Source organism: Leuciscus leuciscus (assembly GCF_965113295.1).
Source record: "Leuciscus leuciscus genome assembly, chromosome: 11".
In the NCBI taxonomy this organism is placed as follows: Eukaryota; Metazoa; Chordata; class Actinopteri; order Cypriniformes; family Leuciscidae; genus Leuciscus; species Leuciscus leuciscus.
In genome coordinates, this window is record NC_138735.1 from 15,197,309 (window position 1) to 15,221,274 (window position 23,966).

Consider the following 23,966-nt stretch of genomic DNA (forward strand, 5'->3'; position numbering starts at 1 on the left):
CTCGCCTTCCCAGCTAACCCGACTCTACAGCATGATTTCACCATCCAGCTAGGTTTATCATCTATTACCCTATCAAGGTAGGTCAGAAATCTTGGAGTAACCTTTGATGACCAGCTGACTTTCAAAGACCACATTGCAAAGACAGCTCGGTCATGTAGGTTTGCATTACTCAACATCAGGAAGATCAGGCCTTTTTTTAACTGAGCATGCAACTCAGCTTCTTGTCCAGATCCTGGTCATTTCTAGGCTTGATTACTGCAATGCTCTTCTGGCTGGACTTCCATGGTGTGGAATTCAAACTAGGGATGGGGCCGATCCGATCCAGTATCGGTATCGGGATCCGATACCAGCGTAATTCACATATCGGATTTTCCCGATCCAACCTGCGGAGATATCCGATTTCCATGAGTAATGTCTGCGCTTTAACGTTGTCTGCTGAAATGACTCCAAAAGTGATTCCCGCCGGCTAGTCTGCTAGCTGGCTGCAAACTGCGGAATAGATTTCCTAAACGGAGGCGCGGCTCAATGAGACAGAGTTATGAGACACGCTCCAGCTCAGGAAATCCATTCCGCAGTTTGCGGCTAGCCAACAACGTCCGCTGTGTGGAAATACTTCACACTGGAAACACCGCAGAGCAAGACAGCAAAATGCAATGTTTGCGAAGCCGTAATTCAGAGCTCTTTGAAGCTCCCTCGCGTCGTACAACACAACGAATGCAATCAAACATTTACAAAAACACCACGTTACTGTGCGTTCACACCAAACGCGAATAGCGCGTCAAATTCGCGTCTACCGCGTCTAGTTGGTAGTTTGAATATTTACTTTATAAATATTTACTTTGAACTTTAATATTTTGAATCCATTCGCGCGTCCAGAGAAAAATTGACGCGCATAAAAAACAAAAGTTTGAAGCGAAATTGACGCGCGTCTGAGGCAAAATCCGCTTGTCTGTTTGCAAGATGCTGATGTTGATCGAGCATTCATCGAGAGAGTTAACGTTACCGCATAGGAACGAGGATCACCCTTCAGATAGTGTGTGTGTAAGATGTTTACACTTGCACTTTTCTTATATTTCAACACTCAAGTATTTGACATTTTGGGAATGTAATAAATATTGACATGACAATAAATTTGAAGCCCTTACAGTTGCATATTTGTTTTCAGAATGGGATTTTTTCTGTTAACAGGATTTCCTGTTTTTCTGACTTCCTTTTCTGACCTTATACTTACCTCAAGTTGCCTTTTGGGATATACATGCATACATACGTACATATCATACTTGCCTGTTGAGAGAAGTTTATTTCAGCATCATATAAAATAAACAATAATGATAATAATAATATTAAAGCAAACACAGCTCTGGTATCGGAATAGTATCGGTATCGGCCGATATCCAAATTCAGGTATCGGGATCGGATCGGAAGTGAAAAAATGTGGATCGGTGCATCCCTAATTCAAACCTCTACAAATGATTCAGAACGCTGCAGCACATCTTGTCTTCAACGAGATCTCTCTGCACTGGTTACCACTCGCAGCTCACATCAAGTTCTAGGCATTGCTTACAGATCTACCACAGGCTCTGCGGCCTCCTACTTCCACTTGCACTTACAAGTCTACATCCCTGAAATATCCATTATACAATTACACTGAATTTTGAGATTTTATTAATTTACATGATTCTTCCAAGTCTACAAATCACACTTTTAAAATGAGGCCACCTCATATGTCAAGGTTTTTCAAGGCCATGGGAATCCTGGTTCATCAGAGAAAATAAGAAGTTATTTTAGCTTATTTTAATGTCCTTTTAAGTCATCTTGAAGCCCCCTTAAAAGTTTGAAAAAATATGAAATGATTATCTTTAAATGTAATTAAATTAAATTCAAAGTAATTATTAGATAATAGATATAAATACACAAATAAATATCAATAATACTGATAATAAAATATATACTTATTAATAATATCTATAACACATTAACTTTGACAGCCCTAAAAATATGTTTTGTAAAATTATTTTCTTTTAAAAATGTTCTACAGACCGGGGGTTAGACAATCTTGGGGATAGTTTGGTATATACCCCTGGTATTTAACATTCCTCATGCCTCGGACTCAATTGCTGGATAACTACGATCATCATGACCCATCCCTAGACTTAGATGTTCTTTGGTCATTCGAAAAGAAATCACACATGTTTCTGATTGGTCCTTTGCTTTAGCTTGGAGTTAAAGGGTCACAAAGCTTGGCCCACTTTTTTCTCTGCTTGACTGAATGGCATATCATGTACGTGTGTACACATGTTTCTGCCTTTGCTCTGACATAAACACACCCAGTCTGACCTCAGTGGCACGTGTATGTCAGCCAAACCCTCCTAGAGAGCTTCCTGTGCTGTATTCACACCGGAAAATGTTCATTGTGGAACCTGTGGAAAGCCAGCAGGAATAATTATACATCTGGCTAGAGAGGGCCTAAATGAACTGCTGAAATCTCACAGGAGGAATAGAGAGAGAGAGAGTGTGAGAGAGAGAGAGAGAGAGAGAGAGAGAGAGAGAGAGAGAGAGAGAGAGAGAGAGGGAGAGTGTTAAAGAAAATAAAGAGATGGAGGACAGGGTGAAAAGAAAGAGAGAGTGAAAGAGGTAGCAGGTGGCCTCTTTCCCGAATTGAGGCATTGAATTAACCATCACTTCATTAGATCCTCGTCAAATTCCTCATTTCGACATCAAAGACTTCCCGCGTTCTCCACCACATCCTTTCTACAATTCTCAGGACAATGAACTGCCCAAACCTCAGCAAAGAGTTCCAGAGAAATAGTCATAAAAATCAATGGAGGGTCTTGGGATGCATTAGAATGTCTCTCAAAGTCATGAAGAAGTTCTGCAGAGAAACTTTCTGTCAATGGGGAAATTTGAATTAAAGTGGTCACCATTTTTATGGGTTATTTCTTCCTGGAGACTAATTTAGGTGACAAACCACAATAATGTCCTTCATCCCAAAAATAAACACATAATCTGTAACTAATTTAAACAGAACATAATACAACATACACTATAGCTGCCCATCAGAACCAAGTTACTAAGACAGACCATACAGTTATAATTCAACCAAAAAAATAATATACTCACCTTCAAGTCACTCCAAAACTGTATGAATTTTATTTTTTCTGATGTTAGACATAACAATACAATGTTCTACAATACTAGTGTTAGTTTTTGACATTTCAATATAGTACATTGACAAGAAGATTAAATAAAAAGAGAGACCACACACACTTAAAAATACAGCTAGAAGGGGTTTCCAAGCTATTAGGCTAAATGCAAATTCACGCATTCCTGACACAATTTGTTGTATTATTATTATTTTAATATTATTATGCCTATATTTCTCTTTGTAAATGGTATAGGTTTGTGGTCCACTCTGTCAGGCAAACTACTCCAGATGGGACAAACACCCCATAGAATCCCATGCATATTTGAACCATTGAGAAAGTGAAAAATAAATATTACCACATTTGCAGATGTGGGGGCATGGAGTTTTTACCATATTTATTTTATATGACTTGTTTTTATTATCATTGCTGGCACTTATATATTTTTTTCTTATATTGCTTTGGCAATATTATATGTAAAATAAGCATGTCAATAAAAATCCAATTGAATAAGAGATCTGAATAAGACGGAGAGAGGATGAATTCGAGAGAATAAGAGAGAGAATACTGAATAAGAGAGAGAGAGAGGGAGAAGGTGAAAAGAGGCTTCCCGTGTGAGAAAGAACAGAAGAAAAAGATACTGTACAGCAAGAGGCAGTCATTAAGAGTGATGGATGAAGAATAAACATACTAATGCTGATCTATAGAGAAGGTCAAGAGACATGCTGAGTGGAAGAGGAACAGAGGAAAAAGCAACAGAAGAATAGCAGACATGAATTAAAAAGAGACAAAGAGAAAGAGTAACACCAGTGTATGTCTTCACAGCTGGACGGAGGACATTTAGGCCATGCCTTTCTGTTCGGACAAGACCGAATAACAGGACCCAGAAGAACTTAACACTAAACACCATCTGTTTCTCCTGAGCCCAGCTTTCTGCCAACTGTTTAAAATTACATAGCTTTCCTTCATGTCTCTAGAAAGATTAAATGCACACAGCATTCCAAACTGTGGCAAGAATTTCTGCATATACAATCATGTTATATTATAAACCGTGTTAATTGTTTTCTTCTGCAATTAGTCTAAATAATGAGGATATTTTTGTCAATATTATATTCCATTTAGCTTTATCAAATTCACTCTATTCATAGTAAAACCAATTAATGTAAGTCATCTTATGTTGGAAAGGATCTCATTTGAGGTAGGTAGGTAGATAGATCACATTACTTAATCCTATTATTTTTAATGAATCAAAAGCAAAGCCAATTGTTCCTACCAGCTGGATCTTTAAACAAACATTTCAAAAAGACGAGGCAAAAGTTCCCCAAATCAAACAGAATCAAAATCAGAACTGAATCGAGAGCTTGTGAATCAGAATCAAATTGAATCTGGAAATCTGCACAGAATCAGATGCATTGTACTAGAGGTCAAACTAGACGCTTTCTTTTTAATTAAAAAGAATGAGGGAATGAGATCTGGAAATGACAAATGCAGGATGTGAACTCGGATTGCATCACCGTGCAACCAGTCCATACGTGCAGTAACCACCAGGCCACATCTCTGACACATTATTCAGTGTGAAAGAACAAACTGTTTTCATAGATCACTTCTGTAACACAAATGCAATCTCATTTCTATTTTATTTACGCTACATCTCTATATCACCTTGTTAGAGGTCACTGTGTGTCTGTGTGTTAAATATGTTTGTATAAGAGAGCAGCATTTTCAGATACACAACTGCACTGCGTGGTTTGTAATGGAGCGTTCACACTGGCATCAGTGGGTCTGACACCCTCTTCTGCTCTCCAAACACCCCGCAGGCCCAAATGTCCTTAGATTCACATGGGTGTAATCGCAGACAAATATTACAACCAAAAGAAGCTCCTCTTTTAAAGCCTCATGAAATAACAATGAACCCTGTGCCAAGAGTCTTGAGGGTTCTGAGAAATGTTTTTAATAAACCTCCTCACTGACTTGCTGAATTTGTTTTGGTCTGTTTGTGTGAGTGTACATGCATGCATTTTATTGTGTTGCAAATAAGGCATCAAAGTAATTCTCTCATTAATGTCTTATAAATGCAGTCTAGTCTACAATGCTGACAACCTGTGATTTAGTGTCTGGGCAAAATGGGATTAGAAAAGCTGATAATGATTGCACAAACATATATGATAATGTGGATTCACACACACACACAGTGAATGTGCCCACATGTTCCCCGCACCACCCCTAAAAACACACACACACACACACACACACACACACACACACACACACACACACACACACACACACACACACACACACACACACGCACACACGCACACACACACACACACACACACACACACACACACACGCACGCACACACACACACAAATAAAGGTTCTAAACCTCAAGGATTTGCATATCTTAATGCAAGGTTCAGCTCACCTTTCTGTGTGCTGCCATCATGCTGAAACGTGGTTTATTATCTGAGTTGCTACGCATTAAAAGGAATAGTTTACCCCAAATAGAAAGTCTGTCATTTGCTCACTCTAATGTCTTTCCAAGCCCATATGACTTGAATTTATGAAGAATATTCTGGCGCTCTTTTCAATTTAATGAAAGTAAATGAGGACTGGGGCTGTCAAGCTTCAAAAGGACACAAAAGAACCAATAAAGTATCATAAAAGTAACCGTTGTGATTCTGGAAGTTTTCAGAAATCAGCTTTGTGTGCGGGACAGATTTTATTAAGCCATTGAATTGTTTTATTGATTTAAGTTTATTGATATTCTTCCTATCCCGAGAGCTGTTAACACCTGTGACCGAATCAGTGAGTTCAACTTGAGAACCGGATCAGTACGATTTGTGAAAGAATTATTAAGACTTATTTTGTGAATTGGATCAAAAGAATCACTGAAAATATCTGAATATATCTTTCAAAAGAATGATATGTTTATAAATAAGAAAAAAATGAAAACAAACAAAGTCATACAGGTTTGAAATGACATGAGGGTGAGTTTTTGGGTAAACTACCTCTTTAAATCATAAAAATATTGTTATATTGTTAAAAATGTAACATGTAACATCCATGTGCCGAGTCCTTTCCCCTCATGTTTACATACATCACTCACAACACTAACTAACTAACTAAATAACTAAGCAAGCACTTTTGTACTATATACAGTACTTTTTACAAAGTATGCCCTGCAGGTCTGTTCAAATAATGTAAATCGGATTAAGGGTCTGTAGATTATAAATAAAAATCCATAATACTGTTTAATTCGGGAGCACTGAAGGATGTAGAGTTTTTTAAAGTCTGATTGTTGTAGCTCCATGTGCAAAAAAATTAATTATTTTATTATACCACCAAGAGTCGGGTGGGTGGATGTGCACTATAATTTGGCGATTTGTAGGACAGAAAAAAAGAACATAATAAACAGAATATAAAAATAACATAAACAATATAACCCCTAAATAATTTGTGATTATGAGTCTTTTAGCTTATGTAGACGAAATCAATCATATTAAGGTCACTCAGAAAGTGAAAAGGAATTGTTTCAATAATAAACTACAAACCCAAGCAGAAAAAGATTGCTTGTCATTACAAACTGACAAATTAGTCATTCCAAAAAGCTGACTGACCATTTCTTTATACTAATTCATTTCCTCTCTGTGTGAGAGAGACGTGCTTGCACTGGTCAAACACAAGCTGCCATGTGGTCTGAAACTCTCCACCAGTGTCAATGGAAAAACTGGGCAGGCACAAGAACGATGTTTAGAGATCTTTGCGAAGACTTTTTTCTCATGGCATTTTCTGAATAAAAATCAGACAGACTGAGTGTAACTCCCTTGTAAAGTGGATTTGGGGTTGAGAATTGTGCTGAATGTAACTAATAAATCTAGTGGTTAGACCTCGGCGGCTAGATTTGGTTCCCCAGAGGAATGTGTATAAATCCGACCCACCCTGCTGGCTGCCTTTCTCCATATTTATTTAACAGCTGAGTGTCTGTGCATCTACATGTCCGCAAGAGAGAAACTACAAGAGCTTTCTATGAGTCTCAGCAGCCCAAAGTGTTCTCTAAGAGGTACTGATGAGTGTCCCTCCTATGTAGTGTTCACTGCTTTCTACGCACTGTGTAGAAGTACATCCAAAAGTCATCAGACACAGATAATACTTGAGATGTGCAGATATGATGGTGACATAATATACTTGGGTAAATTATTATATTATTTATACTTGGATTATTTATGCTTGGGTAAATAATAATGGTAACACTTTACTTAAAGCCTTTGGGCCCCATTTTAACGATCTGAAACGCAAGTATCAAGCGCGAAACGCAAGTAACTTTGTGGGCGGGTCTTGGGAGCTGTTGCTATTACAGGTGCTGGTCATAAAATTTGAATATCATCAAAAAGTTGATTTATTTCAAGAATTCAACTTAACAGTTAAAACTAATATATTATATAGACTCATTACATGCAAAGTGAGATATTTCAAGCCTTTATTTGTTATAATTTTGATGATTATGGCTTATAGCTTATGAAACCCACAAAATCAAAATCCCAGAAAATTTGAATATTACATGAAATCACACAGTAATTACACAGTAATACCATGGTCATTGAACCAGGTTTTGGTTATTTTGGCAGTGTGGGCAGGTGCAAATCCTGCTGGAAAATGAAGGAAGCATGAAGTGTCCTGGTAGACGGCTGCGTTGAGTGGACAGCACAGTGGACCAACACCAGCCGATGACATGGCTCCCCAAACCAACACAGACTGTGGAAACTTCATACTGGACTTCAAGCATCTTGGATTGTGTGCCTCTCCATTCCTCCTCCAGACTCTGGGATCTTGGTTTCCAAATGAGATGCAAAATTTGCTCTCATCAGAAAAGAGGACTTTGGTCCACTGTGCTTTATTAAATCCAGAGTCAACGCAGCCGTCTAGCAGGACATTTTCAGAGCACTTCATGCTTCCTTCATTTTCCAGCAGGATTTGCACCTGCCCACACTGCCAAAAGAACCAAAACCTGGTTCAATGACCATGGTATTACTGTGTAATTACTGTGTGATTTCATGTAATATTCAAATTTTCTGGGATTTTGATTTCGTGGGTTTCATAAGCTGTAAGCCATAATCATCAAAATTATAACAAATAAAGGCTTGAAATATCTCACTTTGCATGTAATGAGTCTATATAATGTATTAGTTTCAACTGTTAAGTTGAATTCTTGAAATAAACTTTTTGATGATATTCTATTTTATGACCAGCACCTGTAATACCGGCGGGATAAATTACTCTTGCGCCCGACGCAAATCTAAAATGGGTTGGTCTGAAGTAGCTTCATTATTCATAGGTGTGGTTTGGGCGTAACGTGAAATAAACCAATCAGAGCGACTTCTCACATTCCCTTTAAGAGCAGGCGTGCTTGTTACATGGCGGATTGATATTATAACGGCGGATTTGCCAGGCCACACACCAGGAGCGGTTCACAGCCGAGGAGACCGACGTTCTCGTCAGGGCCGTAAAACACAGAGAAGTGACATTGGGGATGAAGAAACACACCCAAATTAGCTTCGGTTAAACAGGCGTATAAAAATGTGGGTAAATGAAATGTGTAAGCTAGATTTATGCCTATTTTTTCACATCTTTATGGACACAACAATGATTTCCCTCGTGTGTTCATATTTTTCCTTGTAATAATGTATGGTTTTCTAAAAATGAGAACTGCTGCGTCTGTGTGTAGATGAGATAAGCAAAGTGCATGCGTGTTGTGCACACGCTACATTGATTATGGCCAAGCAAGCGCCCTTAAAATAGCATATGAATAACATGCGCAACACGCAACACGCAGACTAGGTTTTTCCTGGTCAGTGGCGGAATTGTTTTCTAAACCTGCAAAATAGCACCAGGGAACGTTTGCGCCGGAACACGCCTCCTCTTTGCGCTGAATCGCCCCCGGGAGCGCAAATGCATTTCCTAGTTTACCGACGTGCGTCTGTGGAGGGAAAAGTCCGCTGTGCGCGGGTGCAAAATAGGAATGATACATGCGTCGGTGTACAAAGTCAATTGCACTGGGTGCAAGATAGGACCCTTTATGTGTAATCCATTATAAAGGTATTCATAACGTATTTTATAATGCATTATATCTTTTCATAATATATATATATATATATATATATATATATATATATATTAAATTGAACTAAAATGTCACTTAAATTGCACTCAAGTTATATATACTGTATTTATAAATAGTTATATATAGTCCTTGCATCAAACACATTACCTTAACATTGCTAGCACCCTGATCTGCTGTTCGAACAACAGGGTTGATGTGAATTAGTTTACATAATTAATGTATAAATTGTTAATACTAGAATTTAAGTCAAAGATTCACATCTGTATCAGAGAACCCCTGAAAAACACACATATTTCTCATAATTTTGGCCTGTCATATCCTCATATCCTCAGCTGTCAGAACAGTCAGGATGGCTGGAGCAACCTGACATCTTACAGAGAAGTGAAATACAGACGGGTACAGAGTGACATATTCATGCAGGCTTGATGTGTATGATTGTGTGTGTGCCTGCTTTCATCTCACAAGTGGCTTGTGTTGAGAGAAATAGGTGCCATCTGCTACACCAAGCAGTCTGGAGTCTTGTCTCTCAGGTCTTATTACAGGTACCCTCTGAATAATACATGGGAACCTTAATGCCACATTCTTGTAAGACGCACACAGTTTGTGGGTGCTGTATGGATGTGTACTGGATCAAGCCCTTATTAAATTAGATTATTAAAGATTAACTAATCCACACCACACCAAATCACTTTGTTTTTAAGGAGGGACCTATAGCATATGGAGTTACTTTATATCTTCCAGTGTAACTTTATATCTTACAATTTGACTTTATCTCTCGCAATGTGACTATATTTTGTAATTGCAACTTTGTTATTCATAACTGCAACTTTCGATTTCACAATGTGACTTAACTTGCAGTTTCAAATTCATTTTTTGTAACTGTGACTTTTTTCTTCTCATAATTGCAACAGCTGTAAACATATCTCACAATGAAACTATTTCGTAAGTGTTACTTTGTTTCTTGTAATTGTGACTTTATATTTCACAATTTTACTGTAAAGTCAGAATTGCGAGATAAGTTGCAATTGCGTGTTATAAAGTCAGAATTGTGAGATAAAAAGCAGCAATTATCTTTTTTTTTTTTTTATTCCGTGGCAAGAAAAAGGTTCCATAGGTTTCCTTGTTATAACTAGAAACCAGAATATAATTAGGGGTTGGTTTTACTGATGTAACACCTAGCAACCACCTAGAGCACGTTAGCAACCATATAACAATGAGCTAAAAACACTCTTAACACCTTAGCAACAGCATAGTAACACCCTGGCAACCACTCTCGAATTATGGCAGTGTTTAGTTTGCAGTGTAATCTTTTGCAGCTACATTGATTTGTGCATTTGTCCAGCCCATGGGTCTCAATGTGTGTGTGAGCGTGTGAGCATGTGCTTATTCACACTCCCCTCAAGCCTCAGTTTTATAAGAATGTTTAGTCTGTCGTTAATGCTGTAGAATTCAAGGGAAATTTCTGTGGTCGGGGAAGTAAAACTAAACTTCTCACCGTGAGAAGTGTCTCGGCATGTCAGCAAAAAAGGAGGGAGAAATAGAAACCTCTCATTCACCGTTTCATAGTGTGATTCATACCTTCCTGACCAGAGGAATGAGAAGAAAGAAACAGAAATTAACTGCCTGAGACAATGCTCGTGATTTGCATCAAGGTAGAGCCGTAGAGGCTGCTGTGCTGGTGTTATTTTAGATGGGGGAACTTAAGAGCTCTTGCAAGCAGAGCAGTAAATCTGCACAAAAACAGCTGCGAGTGTTGTCTGGGGAATACAATTATTTCACACAGAGGAAACCCAACAAGTATCTCCTCCAAAGTTTTTTCTGAGTTCTTTCTTTTTTCTCTTACGTTCTTAAAGGGATAGTTCACCCAAAAATGTAAATTCTGTCATTAATTACTCAATCTTATGTCGTTCCAAACCAGTAGGACTTTCGTTCATCTTCGGAACACAAATAAAGATCTTTTTGATAAAATCTGAGAGCATTCTGTCCCTGAGAGCATTCTGACTGTCCCATAGAGACAGTCTATGCAACTGACATTTTGACGCTTCAAAAACTTCACAAAGAGATCGTAAAATGAATCCATATGAATTGAGTGGTCTAGTCCAAATTTCCCGAAGAGGCTCGATCGCTTTGATGAACAGATTTAATTTAGGCTTTTATTCCCATATAAACATTGATCAGCAAACATACACATAAGCTCAACCGAATCTGCTTGACGCGCAAGAACAGAACTCTTTCGGGAGCTGAAACGTGCCGCGTAACACGAGAATGAACATCATTGGTTCTTGAGGAAGCTCAAACGTGCTGCGTAACACGAGAGTGAACCTCATTGGTTCTTGCAGAAGCTCAAACGTGTGCGTAACACAAGAATGAACCTCATTGGTTCCTGTCGAAGCTAAACATTCTGCGTAACACGAGAATGAACCTCATTGGTTACTGTCGAAGCTAAACATGCTGCTTAACACGAGAATGAACCTCATTGGTTCTTGAGGAAGCTCAAACATGCTGCGTAACATGAGAGTGAACCTCATTGGTTCTTGCAGAAGCTCAAACGTGCTGCGTAACACAAGAATTAACCTCATTGGTTACTGTCGAAGCTAAACATTCTGCGTAACACGAGAATGAACCTCATTGGTTCTTGAGGAAGCTCAAACATGCTGCGTAACATGAGAGTGAACCTCATTGGTTCTTGCAGAAGCTCAAACGTGTGCGTAACACAAGAATTAACCTCATTGGTTACTGTCGAAGCTAAACATTCTGCGTAACACGAGAATGAACCTCATTGGTTACTGTCGAAGCTCAAACATGCTGCGTAACATGAAAGTGAACCTCATTGGTTCTTGCAGAAGCTCAAACGTGCTGCGTAACACAAGAATGAACCTCATTGGTTACTGTCGAAGCTAAACATTCTGCGTAACACGAGAATGAACCTCTTTGGTTACTGTCGAAGCTAAACATTCTGCGTAACACGAGAATGAACCTCATTGGTTCTTGCTGAAGCTCAAACGTGCCACGTAACACAAGAGTAAACCTCATTGGTTCTTGCTGAAGCTCAAAAGTGCTGCATAACACGAGAATGAACCTCATTGGTTCTCGCACGTCAAGTGAACATGCTTGAGCTTCTGTTTACAATATCAGATGTGTGCATTGATGAAAGTTTATATGTGAATAAAAGCATAAATTCAATCTGTTCATCATATAAAGCAATCATGTCTCTTCAGAAAATTTTGGACTAAACCGCTTCAGTTTCCTGTTTCCTTTGTTGAAGTTTCCCGCCACTTTTATCATCATCACAGCTGTTCAATTGAGTTCATTATCTTGTGTATAACCAAGAAACCGAATACCGTGCACAGATCAACCAAGCAGTGACCTGGTGTACAGACCATGATCTCCTACTCAACACATCAAAAACAAAAGAACTCATCGTCGACCTAAGACGTCAGCCATCCCCCAAAACTCCTGTGCTCATTGAAGGTGAATCCATCTCCATCACTGAAACATTCAAATTCCTTGGGACTCATATCAGCAACAACCTCAAATGGAAAATCAACATAGATCATATCTACAAAAAAGCCCAGCAAAGACTTTTTCATCTCCGACAGCTTAAGAAGTTCAGAGTAAGGTTTCATCTCCTGCTCCGCTTCTACACGGCCATCGTTGAAAGCATCCTCACCACATCCATCACAGTCTGGTTTGGTAGTCTTGACACACTTTCCCGGAAGAAATTACAGCGCATCATCAACAGAGCATCTAAAGTCATTGGTTCACCCCTACCATCCCTTGAATCACTCTACCACAAACGGACACTACGCAGAGCCCACAAGATCATTTCTGATATCACCCACCCTGCACACTACGCCTTCCAGTTACTGCCCTCTGGGAGGCGTTACAGGACAATCGCCTCCAGAACAACTCGCTTCAAAAACAGTTTCATCCCAATAGCAGTAAATATTCTGAACTCTGAACGCTGAGGACTGTGGATTAAGCATGACCCCTTATGTATTATTATGTATCAATGTGTTTGTTTGTATGTATATGTATGTTATATTATATGTTTTTTGTTTGTTTAATGTAATGCTGGAACCTGTACCAAAGAGTTGTACTGAAAACAAATTCCACCAGCTTGGCTGTGTGGTCATTAAAAATCAAATCAAATCAAATCAAGTTACTCTTGGGTTTCTGTTGGTTGTCCGGTATTGTTTGTGCCTTGCGCTCTGTCTCGTATTGTTTGCTCTTGTTAAATAAACCTTGTTGTTATTTTGAACTTCTTAATCTGCCTTCCTCATCATCATTTGACTTGATTCGTGAACTTTTATAACTATAACTATTAAACTTTACTATTAAACAACTTTACTGTTAACTATTAATTAAATAAAATACAAATATTAAATAAAAACTTGAACAAAAATGAGAAATGTTGCATTGGCAACTAATTGAAATAAAATAAGATGAAGCTGGAGTATTTAAATGACTTAAAGTGAAATAAATATAAATGAAAGCTTAGAATTATATATTTTTTTTTTAAGTAATCAAAATTACAAATGCATATAAAAAATTACTAAAACTAAAATTAACATATTAATATGAATTATATAAATATTTAATAATAATAGTATACAAATAATACAAAAACTCCAGCGCAAAAGAGATTTTTTAATGAAAAAAGGAGCAGCATGAACATTCTTCTAAATATCTCGTTCTGTGTTCCACAGGAGAAAGAATGTCATGCGGAGATGAGTAAATGATGCTCAAATGTTCATTTTTGGGTAACTATATACCTTTAGATGTACTAAACTTTTCTTCCATTTTCTTCTCTCTTTTTCTATATCTTCCCAATTACCCAGCTCCTCACATCTGTCCTCCCATTCCCTCCATCTCATTAAAACCAACATGATATACAGGGACGATCTCAGAGACTTATCAAAGAAAAAACACACTTTATAAAATATTGCCACTTAGAGGCCAAGAGGCCAAAAAAAAAACAAAAAAAAAACTGCTATGAACAAATATTCATGGAAAACAAGCAGCAAGAAAACCTGACAAATGTGAATACCAGTAAGGATTTTTGTAGTTGTTATTTTGGCCATCCGGTTTCTTGTGACAGTCGGAGGTCATGTGTGAAAGGTGAAAGGTCAGATTTGGTCTGTGGGCTGGTTTATCCCCTGCTAGGTGGTGATATTGACATAACAAGTGTCTGGATTCTCAAAGAGAACATAGTGTCCTCCACACGCACTCACTGGAGGCTTATCTCCATGAATAAGTGGATAATGTTGGTGCCCATACTGTGAAAGTGTTTCTAACACGGCATGATCCCACACTGTAGAGCCAATCAGACACCACTCTCAGACTGGTTTATCACCTCTAACACACTGTAGGCTATACAAACAAACATTACTTACATTTTATTTTTGGCCCAGTTCTACTCTCTTTGCCAATCAATGTCATCAGTCATTGTTTATTTGTTTTCAGAAGGTTTCAGAAGGTAAATTTTTCAAGTATAGAAACATGTCTTTCCTCATTATTTCGAACTTAAATCATCACTTGCTAAGAGACACGATAGCGGTGTCCAATTCGTGAACGAGCTGATTCTTTTCAATTAACCTGTCAAATCGGTTTGCAAATCGAACTGAACGATTTCTTAGTGATTTGGATCGATCCGACTGCATTTGTTCTAGAGTCAACAACTCACTGATTCAAATGATCCGGTCAGATCGAGTCTCCAGTCAACAATTCACTGAATTCACAAGTCTGACTCAAAATGAGCCAAGAACGGGAGATCTTCTGAGCTTGAGTGCACACATGACTGATGGCACGAAAAGTAAGTTACTAATTGTAACGGTCACCAGCTGGAGTGCCCTTGAGAACCACCAGAGGGCACTCCACACCAGACTCTCCTATTCACTCACTAACTACATTTCCCATAACTCACTGCCCGGACTCATCATCTCTGATTGCATTCACCTGTGTCTCTTCACCTGTGTCTCATCACCCTGTTAGTCTCAACCTATTTATACCATGTTCACTCATTCACACACTGCGAAGTTTTGTTTGTGTTATACTGCATCTCTGAGCGTTTTTCCCTGGTTTTCTTGTTTCTTGGTTTTTTTGGATATCTTGCCTTGTTCCCTGGATTACTCTCTTGCCTCTGGTCCCTGCCTGTTTTGTTGGTTTGTTTATTTGTTTGTTTGGACTGCTTACCTGTGTTTCGACCATTGCCTGTTTATTGGATTTCGTCTTTGGATTACCCCTCATTAAAGCTGCATTTGGATCTCTACCTTCGTGTCTCGGAGCAGTTCGTGACAGAAGACTTCGCCATACCAAGATCCAGCAGTGATGACCACCATGAATCCAGCAGCAAAGATTATGTGTCTCCGTCAGGGAGACCGGCCCATAGAGGAGTACGTGAGAGACTTTATTGAGCTGGCACCTTTGGCATTTTTCGATGAAGTATGCCTAATGATATTTTTCCGTGGAGGACTATCCGAGCCGATCAGCTCCCTAATGCCACTTCATCACCCTGGCTGGAATCTTCAAAGGTATATAATCCAGGCTCTTTTGCTGGCTGAGTCACTTCACGCCAGTCCAGCCGAGCCCGCACTTCACGCCAGTCCAGCCGAGCCCGCACTTCACGCCAGTCCAGCCGAGCCCGCACTTCACGCCAGTCCAGCCGAGCCCGCACTTCACGTCAGTCCTGCCGAGCCAGAGCCAGAGCTTCACGTCAGTCCTGCCGAGCCAGAGCCAGAGCTTCACGTCAGTCCTGCCGAGCCAGAGCCAGAGCTTCACGTCAGTCCTGCCGAGCCAGAGCTTCACGTCAGTCCTGCCGAGCCAGAGCCAGAGCTTCACGTCAGTCCTGCCGAGCCAGAGCCAGAGCTTCACGTCAGTCCTGCCGAGCCAGAGCCAGAGCTTCACGTCAGTCCTGCAGAGCCAGAGCTTCACGTCAGTCCTGCAGAGCCAGAGCTTCACGTCAGTCCTGCCGAGCCAGAGCCAGAGCTTCACGTCAGTCCTGCCGAGCCAGAGCCAGAGCTTCACGTCAGTCCTGCCGAGCCAGAGCCAGAGCTTCACGTCAGTCCTGCCGAGCCAGAGCCAGAGCTTCACGTCAGTCCTGCCGAGCCAGAGCCAGAGCTTCACGTCAGTCCTGCCGAGCCAGAGCCAGAGCTTCACGTCAGTCCTGCCGAGCCAGAGCCAGAGCTTCACGTCAGTCCTGCCGAGCCAGAGCCAGAGCTTCACGTCAGTCCTGCCGAGCCAGAGCCAGAGCTTCACGTCAGTCCTGCCGAGCCAGAGCCAGAGCTTCACGTCAGTCCTGCCGAGCCAGAGCCAGAGCTTCACGTCAGTCCTGCCGAGCCAGAGCCAGAGCTTCACGTCAGTCCTGCCGAGCCAGAGCCAGAGCTTCACGTCACGTCCGCCCGTCCAGAGTCTCGTCCCGCCGAGACTGAATCTGTTCCTGAGCCTGAATCTAATCCTGAGCCTGAATCTGATCCTGAGCCTGAGCCTGAATCGGTTCCTCTTCCTCTTTCTACGCCTGTGTTTTCGGACAAGATGGCCGACTCCACGCCTGTGTCTTCGGACAAGATGGCCGACTCCACGCCTGTGTCTTCGGACAAGATGGCCGACTCCACGCCTGTGTCTTCGGACAAGATGGCCGAAACAACGCCTGTGTCTTCGGACAAGATGGCCGACTCCACGCCTGTGTCTTCGGACAAGATGGCCGAAACCACGCCTGTGCCTTCGGACAAGTTGGCCACCGCCGAACCAGTGTCTCCGGACAAGATGGTCTCCGCTGAGCCGGTGTCTGGTCCTGAGCCAGTGTCTGTTCCTGTCCCTGTGTCTGTTCCTGTTCCTGAGCCGGTGTCTGTTCCTGTGCCATGGTCGCCTGGAAGGTCGTCTCCTCCCTGGCCGCCTGAAGGCTCGTCTCCGCCCTGGTCGCCTGCACAGCCTGCTCCGCCCTGGTCGCCTGCACAGCCTGCTCCGCCCTGGTCGCCTGCAGAGCCTGCTCCGCCCTGGCCTTCCGCCCTGCCGGAGTCTTCAGGTCCTCTTCCGCTGCACGGGCCTGGCCCGCCATCCCGCCCCCAGGTCCGCCTCCGCTCCACCTCCCTCCTGGAGAATTTTGAGCGTCTGGAATCCGCTGCTTAAAGGGGGGGCTATGTAACGGTCACCAGCTGGAGTGCCCTTGAGAACCACCAGAGGGCACTCCACACCAGACTCTCCTATTCACTCACTAACTACATTTCCCATAACTCACTGCCCGGACTCATCATCTCTGATTGCATTCACCTGTGTCTCTTCACCTGTGTCTCATCACCCTGTTAGTCTCAACCTATTTATACCATGTTCACTCATTCACACACTGCGAAGTTTTGTTTGTGTTATACTGCATCTCTGAGCGTTTTTCCCTGGTTTTCTTGTTTCTTGGTTTTTTTGGATATCTTGCCTTGTTCCCTGGATTACTCTCTTGCCTCTGGTCCCTGCCTGTTTTGTTGGTTTGTTTATTTGTTTGTTTGGACTGCTTACCTGTGTTTCGACCATTGCCTGTTTATTGGATTTCGTCTTTGGATTACCCCTCATTAAAGCTGCATTTGGATCTCTACCTTCGTGTCTCGGAGCAGTTCGTAACACTAATGCCGTATTTTAGGATTTGTTATTATAAATGAAAATCATATTTAGGTCACGACTGTCAGTTGTTTGAGAAATAAATCTGCTGTAAAAGTGTGAGCTGTTTAAGCCCACTGCTATCCACATTTGACACTCAAATGTCATTGACCCAGTTATGCTTCATCTAGTCTCAGATTTTTATCCAGTTACTTCGATTTTTTTTTTCTTTATTGTAGCAGATTAAACCAAAGATGAAAACATGAGGTTGTTTCTTTTAATTAATTAAATAATAAGTATATTAAAATAACTGAAGTATATTTAGAAATGCATTTTGAAATATACAGAATATTAATAAAAAATTACTATATATTTTACATATCAGTTCATGGACCTTCTGCAGTACTTTCATGAACCACCAGTTGAAAATCCCTGCTTGTAAGTATACGGGACGAGGAAAAGTGTCATCAATTTTAGGTTGCTATCTGCAATATAGCAACTTGTGCAAAGTTCCCAGTGTGGGCAAAACTAAAGTGGGGAGACTTGTTAAAAAGAATGAGGTAATCTGCTGTCGGCATCCTTTACTCTGTGATCGCTGGAGATTTGAACGCCTTCTTAAGTTTCATGGTGAACTCTATGTGATATATTAGCTGTCCTCGAATGGAGGCAGTGATCGAGAGAAGGAGGATGGGAAGGGATGGAAAAAGGGGGTGTTTAGACAGTGGGACGGTAGGTTTGGAGTTCTCTCCCTACTTCCGTTTAGAGAAACCCGATACCGTCCAGTAACTGTAGCTTTATCAGCATCTAAATATGGGTGGCATCCCACAGCATGACCCTGGAGATTCAGGTCAACAGTTGTGTATAAGTCTGGGACTCTCTAAGTTGCTGTCATGCCTACACTAATCCAACTAGAAACCCAACTTAGATGAAAATGTTATTGCTCAGATGTTGCTGTCATCTACATATCTACATATCTATCTATCTATTTATATATATATAGCTTCTTTTTATGTTTGCTGATCAATGTTTATATGTGAATAAAAGCCTAAAATAAATCTCTTCATTATATAAAGCAATCGAGTCTCTTCAGAAAATGTAGGACTAACCCGCTCAATTCATATGGATTAGTTTTACGATCTCTTTATGAACTTTTTGAAGCACCCAAAGTGTCGATGCATAGGCTGTCTATGCAGGGACAGAAAGCTCTCAGATTTCTTCAAAAAGATCTTCATTTGTGTTCCGAAGATGAACGAAAGTCTTACGGGTTTGGAATTGGAACAACATGAGGGTGAGCACTTAATGACAGTAATAATGAACTATCCCTTTAACTAAAGCAAATATCCCCATTTACTTCCCATTAAAGTTGTTCTGCCCATTCTACAGTTCTGAATGTTGTCTCCTCCCTGTAGCTATGTCTGTTCCTTTTTCTGCCTTTCGTCTCTCTCTCAATCCCTCCTTCTGTCCTAATCAGCACTTGTGTTTGACATGCATTGACTATAGTAGAGAACGCACATACACACTTGCATGTGCTGAGCTAATGCCACTCAGAGGGATTTGTCAGGTCTGGCAGTTCTCCACTGTGTCGACTCTCACGTGGTGTGTCAACTGCCCTGTAACCATGGAGATTCAGCATTTTCTGCCCTGTCATCCAGCGATGTGTGTCTGTACCTGAGCTTGCATTTCTCCCTTACACACACATACACATGCAGACATGCATTCCTCTAGGGCCTCTCTCTCTCTCTGTGTATTGGGTTTAACTGATGAGCCAGAAAATTAAACCCAGTCCTCAAGTATTTCGAGTCCAGAGTCACTTCAAAGCCTCGCTGAGGAGAGCATCATATGGCCATGCGTGACATCTGCATCCAATTAGAGATTTACATGAACAGGATCCTCAAACCCTTCGGCGTATCTGTCATGACCAATCAGCCAATCACAAACCACCACCTTAAAATAGATTTAGAAGCCATTTGGATAAGTCAAAAGCACGTTGGACTCTCTTTGATGAGTTGATTGACGTCAACTGTCTTTGATTTCTTATTAATAGTGCTTTTCTAGCTTATTTTATGATGAATGCATTTTCTTTAACCAGACTCCATGGATTTTAAAGACCCCCTGTGGTGAAAATCAAGTTTTTTATGTTGTTTATCTTGTGTGCTGTTTTTAATATGCTTTCAGAAAACCGTGAGCAAATTCATCAGTCAACACCATTGCTGAGTATTTTCTCCTTAAAACTGCAGTGTACCAAAGACCGTTTCAAAAATGCATGTCTGTGATTGGTTACATCGCTCACGGCTGCAAAAACACATAGTAAATAGAAACATTTGATATTCTCTAGAGCGCAAACACTGGAGCGTGAGCGTTTACCAAATCTGTTTTGTCAACTGAGTGTCCTCCTGATTTCGTTTGAGGGTGCCTAACACTCTCTAGCACCCCCGTAGAACCGGGCCTGTCTGTTTAATTCGCTCTTCCTATTCTGAATAGTGTTGTCAAAAGCACCGACTTCGGTACCAAGTCGGTACTGAAATTTGAAAAATGTGACGATACCAGCATTTCCAACATGTTTTTGAAGCGTTGATCATTGTAGCCAATCACAGACATATATGTTACGCGCCTGAATGCAATGGCCAATCAGAGGTGTTTAAGAATCTGTTCACCTGCGCTCAAAATGCTAGAGGGAAATGCTGGTGTCGTCACATTTTAAAAATTTCAGTACCAACTTGGTACTGAAGTCGGAACTTTTGACAACACTATACTTCTGAATCAGTTTCAGGTAGTCCGAGCTGGTGCAATTGAGTGGAGGCGGGGACTAAAAGAAGCATGGGTATAGAGTTATATTCAAGCTATTTCAAGGCATGAATCAGTCATTTTCACAGGATAAAACTTTTAAATATGTCATTTTGTTTATCAAAGATGAGTTTTAAGGGATAAAAGACTTAGCAAAATGCTATATTACTGGAATAACTGAATAAATCTAACATATAATGTTTACTCTTTATTTCACACTCTCTCATTGACCGCTGAACAGACGAGGATACGCAACAACTCTCAGAAAACGGAGCGAGACCAAGGACAGTTTCTTTTTTAGACACCCCAGTCCATTTTCATACAGCTAAATCTTAAAAATTTTCCAGATTAAGCAATGCTCTCTGAGTCTGCATATCCAGCCGTGACAAGTAGAAACATGAAGTAAGACACAATGCTGTAAAACTTCATATCACAGTTTTCTAATACATAACTGCACCTCAAAGTTATAAGCCTTGGCTTTACTGAACCAAACATGGTACTTCTAGAAGGCTCAGATAGTTATTTTTGCTGTTTGAGAACAAAAAGTTTATAAAAGTAAAGGTTTGTGCCATTTTGCAAACAAGACAAATGTACACTACAAGTACTTGGATGATGTACTTGTTTAACTGAAGTGTGCAACAGATTTCTTTCAGTAGCAACTGAAAAATAAAATAATCTAGGGCAGGGAACATGGTTTTATCCACTGGTTGTTGACTGGATGGAAGCAGATCTGAATGCAAGCTTGAGGTCCATTGTAAGAAAGGGGCAGGATTTAAGTGGACTTAAATGATTGGAGAAATCTGTTTCACCGCAAGAAATTGAGTTATGACATTTTGATTAAAAAAATTGCAAGTAAAAAATAAATAAAAATAAGGAAAGGGGTTATGAGGTCCAAAAAAAAGTCAAGTAGTGGACTTGGCGAATACTGAAACATGGGTTGAGTTAGAAGTTTAGCGTCACCACACATTGTGTGTTTTTTGTTGGAATAATAATTGGAATGAAGGTAGGAAGGCCATAATAGTGCAGGTTAGCAACCATGCTAAAGCTAGCGGCAACACCATAACTTTCCCTTGAACATGCCTAATTTTTTTTAGCTACATTAGCATTTAGCAACGTTAGCATTCCATTTATGACAATAATAACATTTACATTTTTATACGTACAGAATTTAAGTACAGAATTTAAGACTTAAATCTAAAGTTCACTTCAGCGTCTAAAAGGCTAAAACCTTCAATTACCCACTTCATTCACTTCAGTGGCACTGCAGCCCTGAGAAACACTTCCTGTCCTTAAGATTGTGTATCAGTGGAAGGGATCCAAACAGTGAAACCTTACGACACTCTGGATTTCACCAAGTGGAGCTTGCAGACCTTCAGTAGTCTTGAATAGTCTGTTACTGCTCAGCTGGGTGGTGGGGGGATTTTTTTCTCTGATTTGCGGAGAAAATGAAAGCGAGAGAATGAGCAAGAATTTTTTAATATTGCAGCTCTCTGGCTGTTATATTGCTCTTTTCTTATATCACTCTTCTGTCGTCACTTCTGATAGTCCAGAAGGCACTCAAATGTAGAGTAAAGGACTCACCAAAGCCATTCAAAGTCATTTCACATGTTCTGATTAAAATAGCCATGAAGCAAATAACAGACAGAGCACAATGAAAGAGTTTCTCCAGGTCACTATTGGATAGTTTGAGTTAATGCAATGCACTCAATTCCTGACATTTTTGCACACAAGATCATAATTACAATGACTAAATCAATATCCAGTAACCTAAAATGCATGTTTCTCTCTAAGAGGATTCCTAAAGGAATGTACTCATCCTTAAAAAATGCTAATGGAATCTCTATCATAATTTAGAACCAATTTAATAGGATCAAACAGGAATCAGCTAAAAACTAAATATGTTCCAAATGGATGAAATTAAGTTCTAAGAAATGAACCATATAAATTGGGTAAACTTAAGTTTAAGTTTAAGTTGATTATTTGAGGATCCTTTGGGATTGGTTCCAAGTTATGAAAGGAATCCCGTTTGTTTGACTATACTTTAGTCATGACATTTAACCAAGAATAGCATTTTTATGCATACATGGCAAGGTTGTTTTCTCCCAGCTATAATGTCAAATGTCTTACATTGGAGCAGAAATTAACAGCAGAAAATGTAGCAACACAAGCAAGAATAACTAAAATGTTCACTCAGGGTTTTAAAGGTTATGAGACTATGATGAGATATGAAACAGCTGTTTTTGTTCAAGTTTTCTGATAAGCTTCATTCAGCAGAAAGCCACTGCTTTTGGTGGAAGCGAATAGGCTACATCAGCAAAGATCAAAATCAGTAGGGAAGAGTGGGGTAAGATGTGTCAGTGGGTAAGTTGTGTTGCCCCCTTAAGCAAACTATAACTAAAAAGTAAATAAATCATGTATTTTTTTTAATAATAAGGCGTTTCCCCTGAAACTTTTAGCTGTGGGGTAGTGCCTGCTAATAGTGAACTCTGCCTCCAAATACAGGAAGTTCAAATACAAAGTCTTTCAAATTGTCACTACATTTAAATATTCTGAATATTAACGGTTATCCTGTATGAATTAATGAATATGAAAAATATGTTTATATTTTATTGTACATCATTTAGCCTACATATTCCCCAGGGTTTCACCTTGACATGCGAAGGGCAAAATGTGCCACTTGACCTCTTTTAAAAATAATTCAGAATTTGATTGTCCTTAATATTTTTCATTTCATAGCAGCATTCTACAGTTTGCCTCGAGACTAACCTTAAATAAAAAGTGACACAGCTTAACCAACTCTTCTCTAACTTCAAACTCCGAGGCTGTGCGTCAAACCCAGAGTGTGCTGCCTACCTAGGCTGCCTTTTTTGGGCATATATTAGTATTTGTGGGTGAGCACGGCGTCTACCAAAAATACTAGGTAGGCTGCACACTCGGTTTTGAGGCATATATAGCCGGAGGAAACAGAAACTCCGAAATCTTACTGCTAATTTTCGGGCTTCCTTTGCGCTCGCCGGTAGAAGGAAGATCCGCGAACTGAACCCGGTGTCCGGACATCTTCTGCACCTCTCCAGACTGCTCGTCCCTGGCCAAATATCCGCAAAACTTTCGCTTATTTCCCGCTTCCGTCTGTCTGAGTCTGTATATGCGCTATGAATGTATGACCAAAGGACACAAACTCCTTCATGAGAGAGGAGAGACTCCGAGGGAGGGTGAGAGAGAAAGCGAGGGGGTTTTCAGCCCAAAAAGTAAATAAATAAATAAATAAATAAATAAGGAACTTAAAGTCCACATGACTGCAGAATTACGTCATTCCAATTTAAAGCAGATTGT

At 40.2% G+C, this 23,966-nt stretch overlaps 1 protein-coding gene across 1 annotated transcript in view; it reads right to left on the bottom strand.

The window, feature by feature from the left end:
- The window catches only part of kiaa1217 (KIAA1217 ortholog), a 133,236-nt gene extending 109,426 nt beyond the window's left edge, over nt 1-23,810 (bottom strand). The window contains exon 1 of the mRNA XM_082183303.1: nt 23,618-23,810. Coding sequence (XP_082039429.1) covers nt 23,618-23,690 — 73 coding nt within the window. The 5' untranslated portion in view covers nt 23,691-23,810. The remainder of the gene's footprint in view (nt 1-23,617) is intronic.
- Nucleotides 23,811-23,966: the final 156 nt, after the last annotated feature.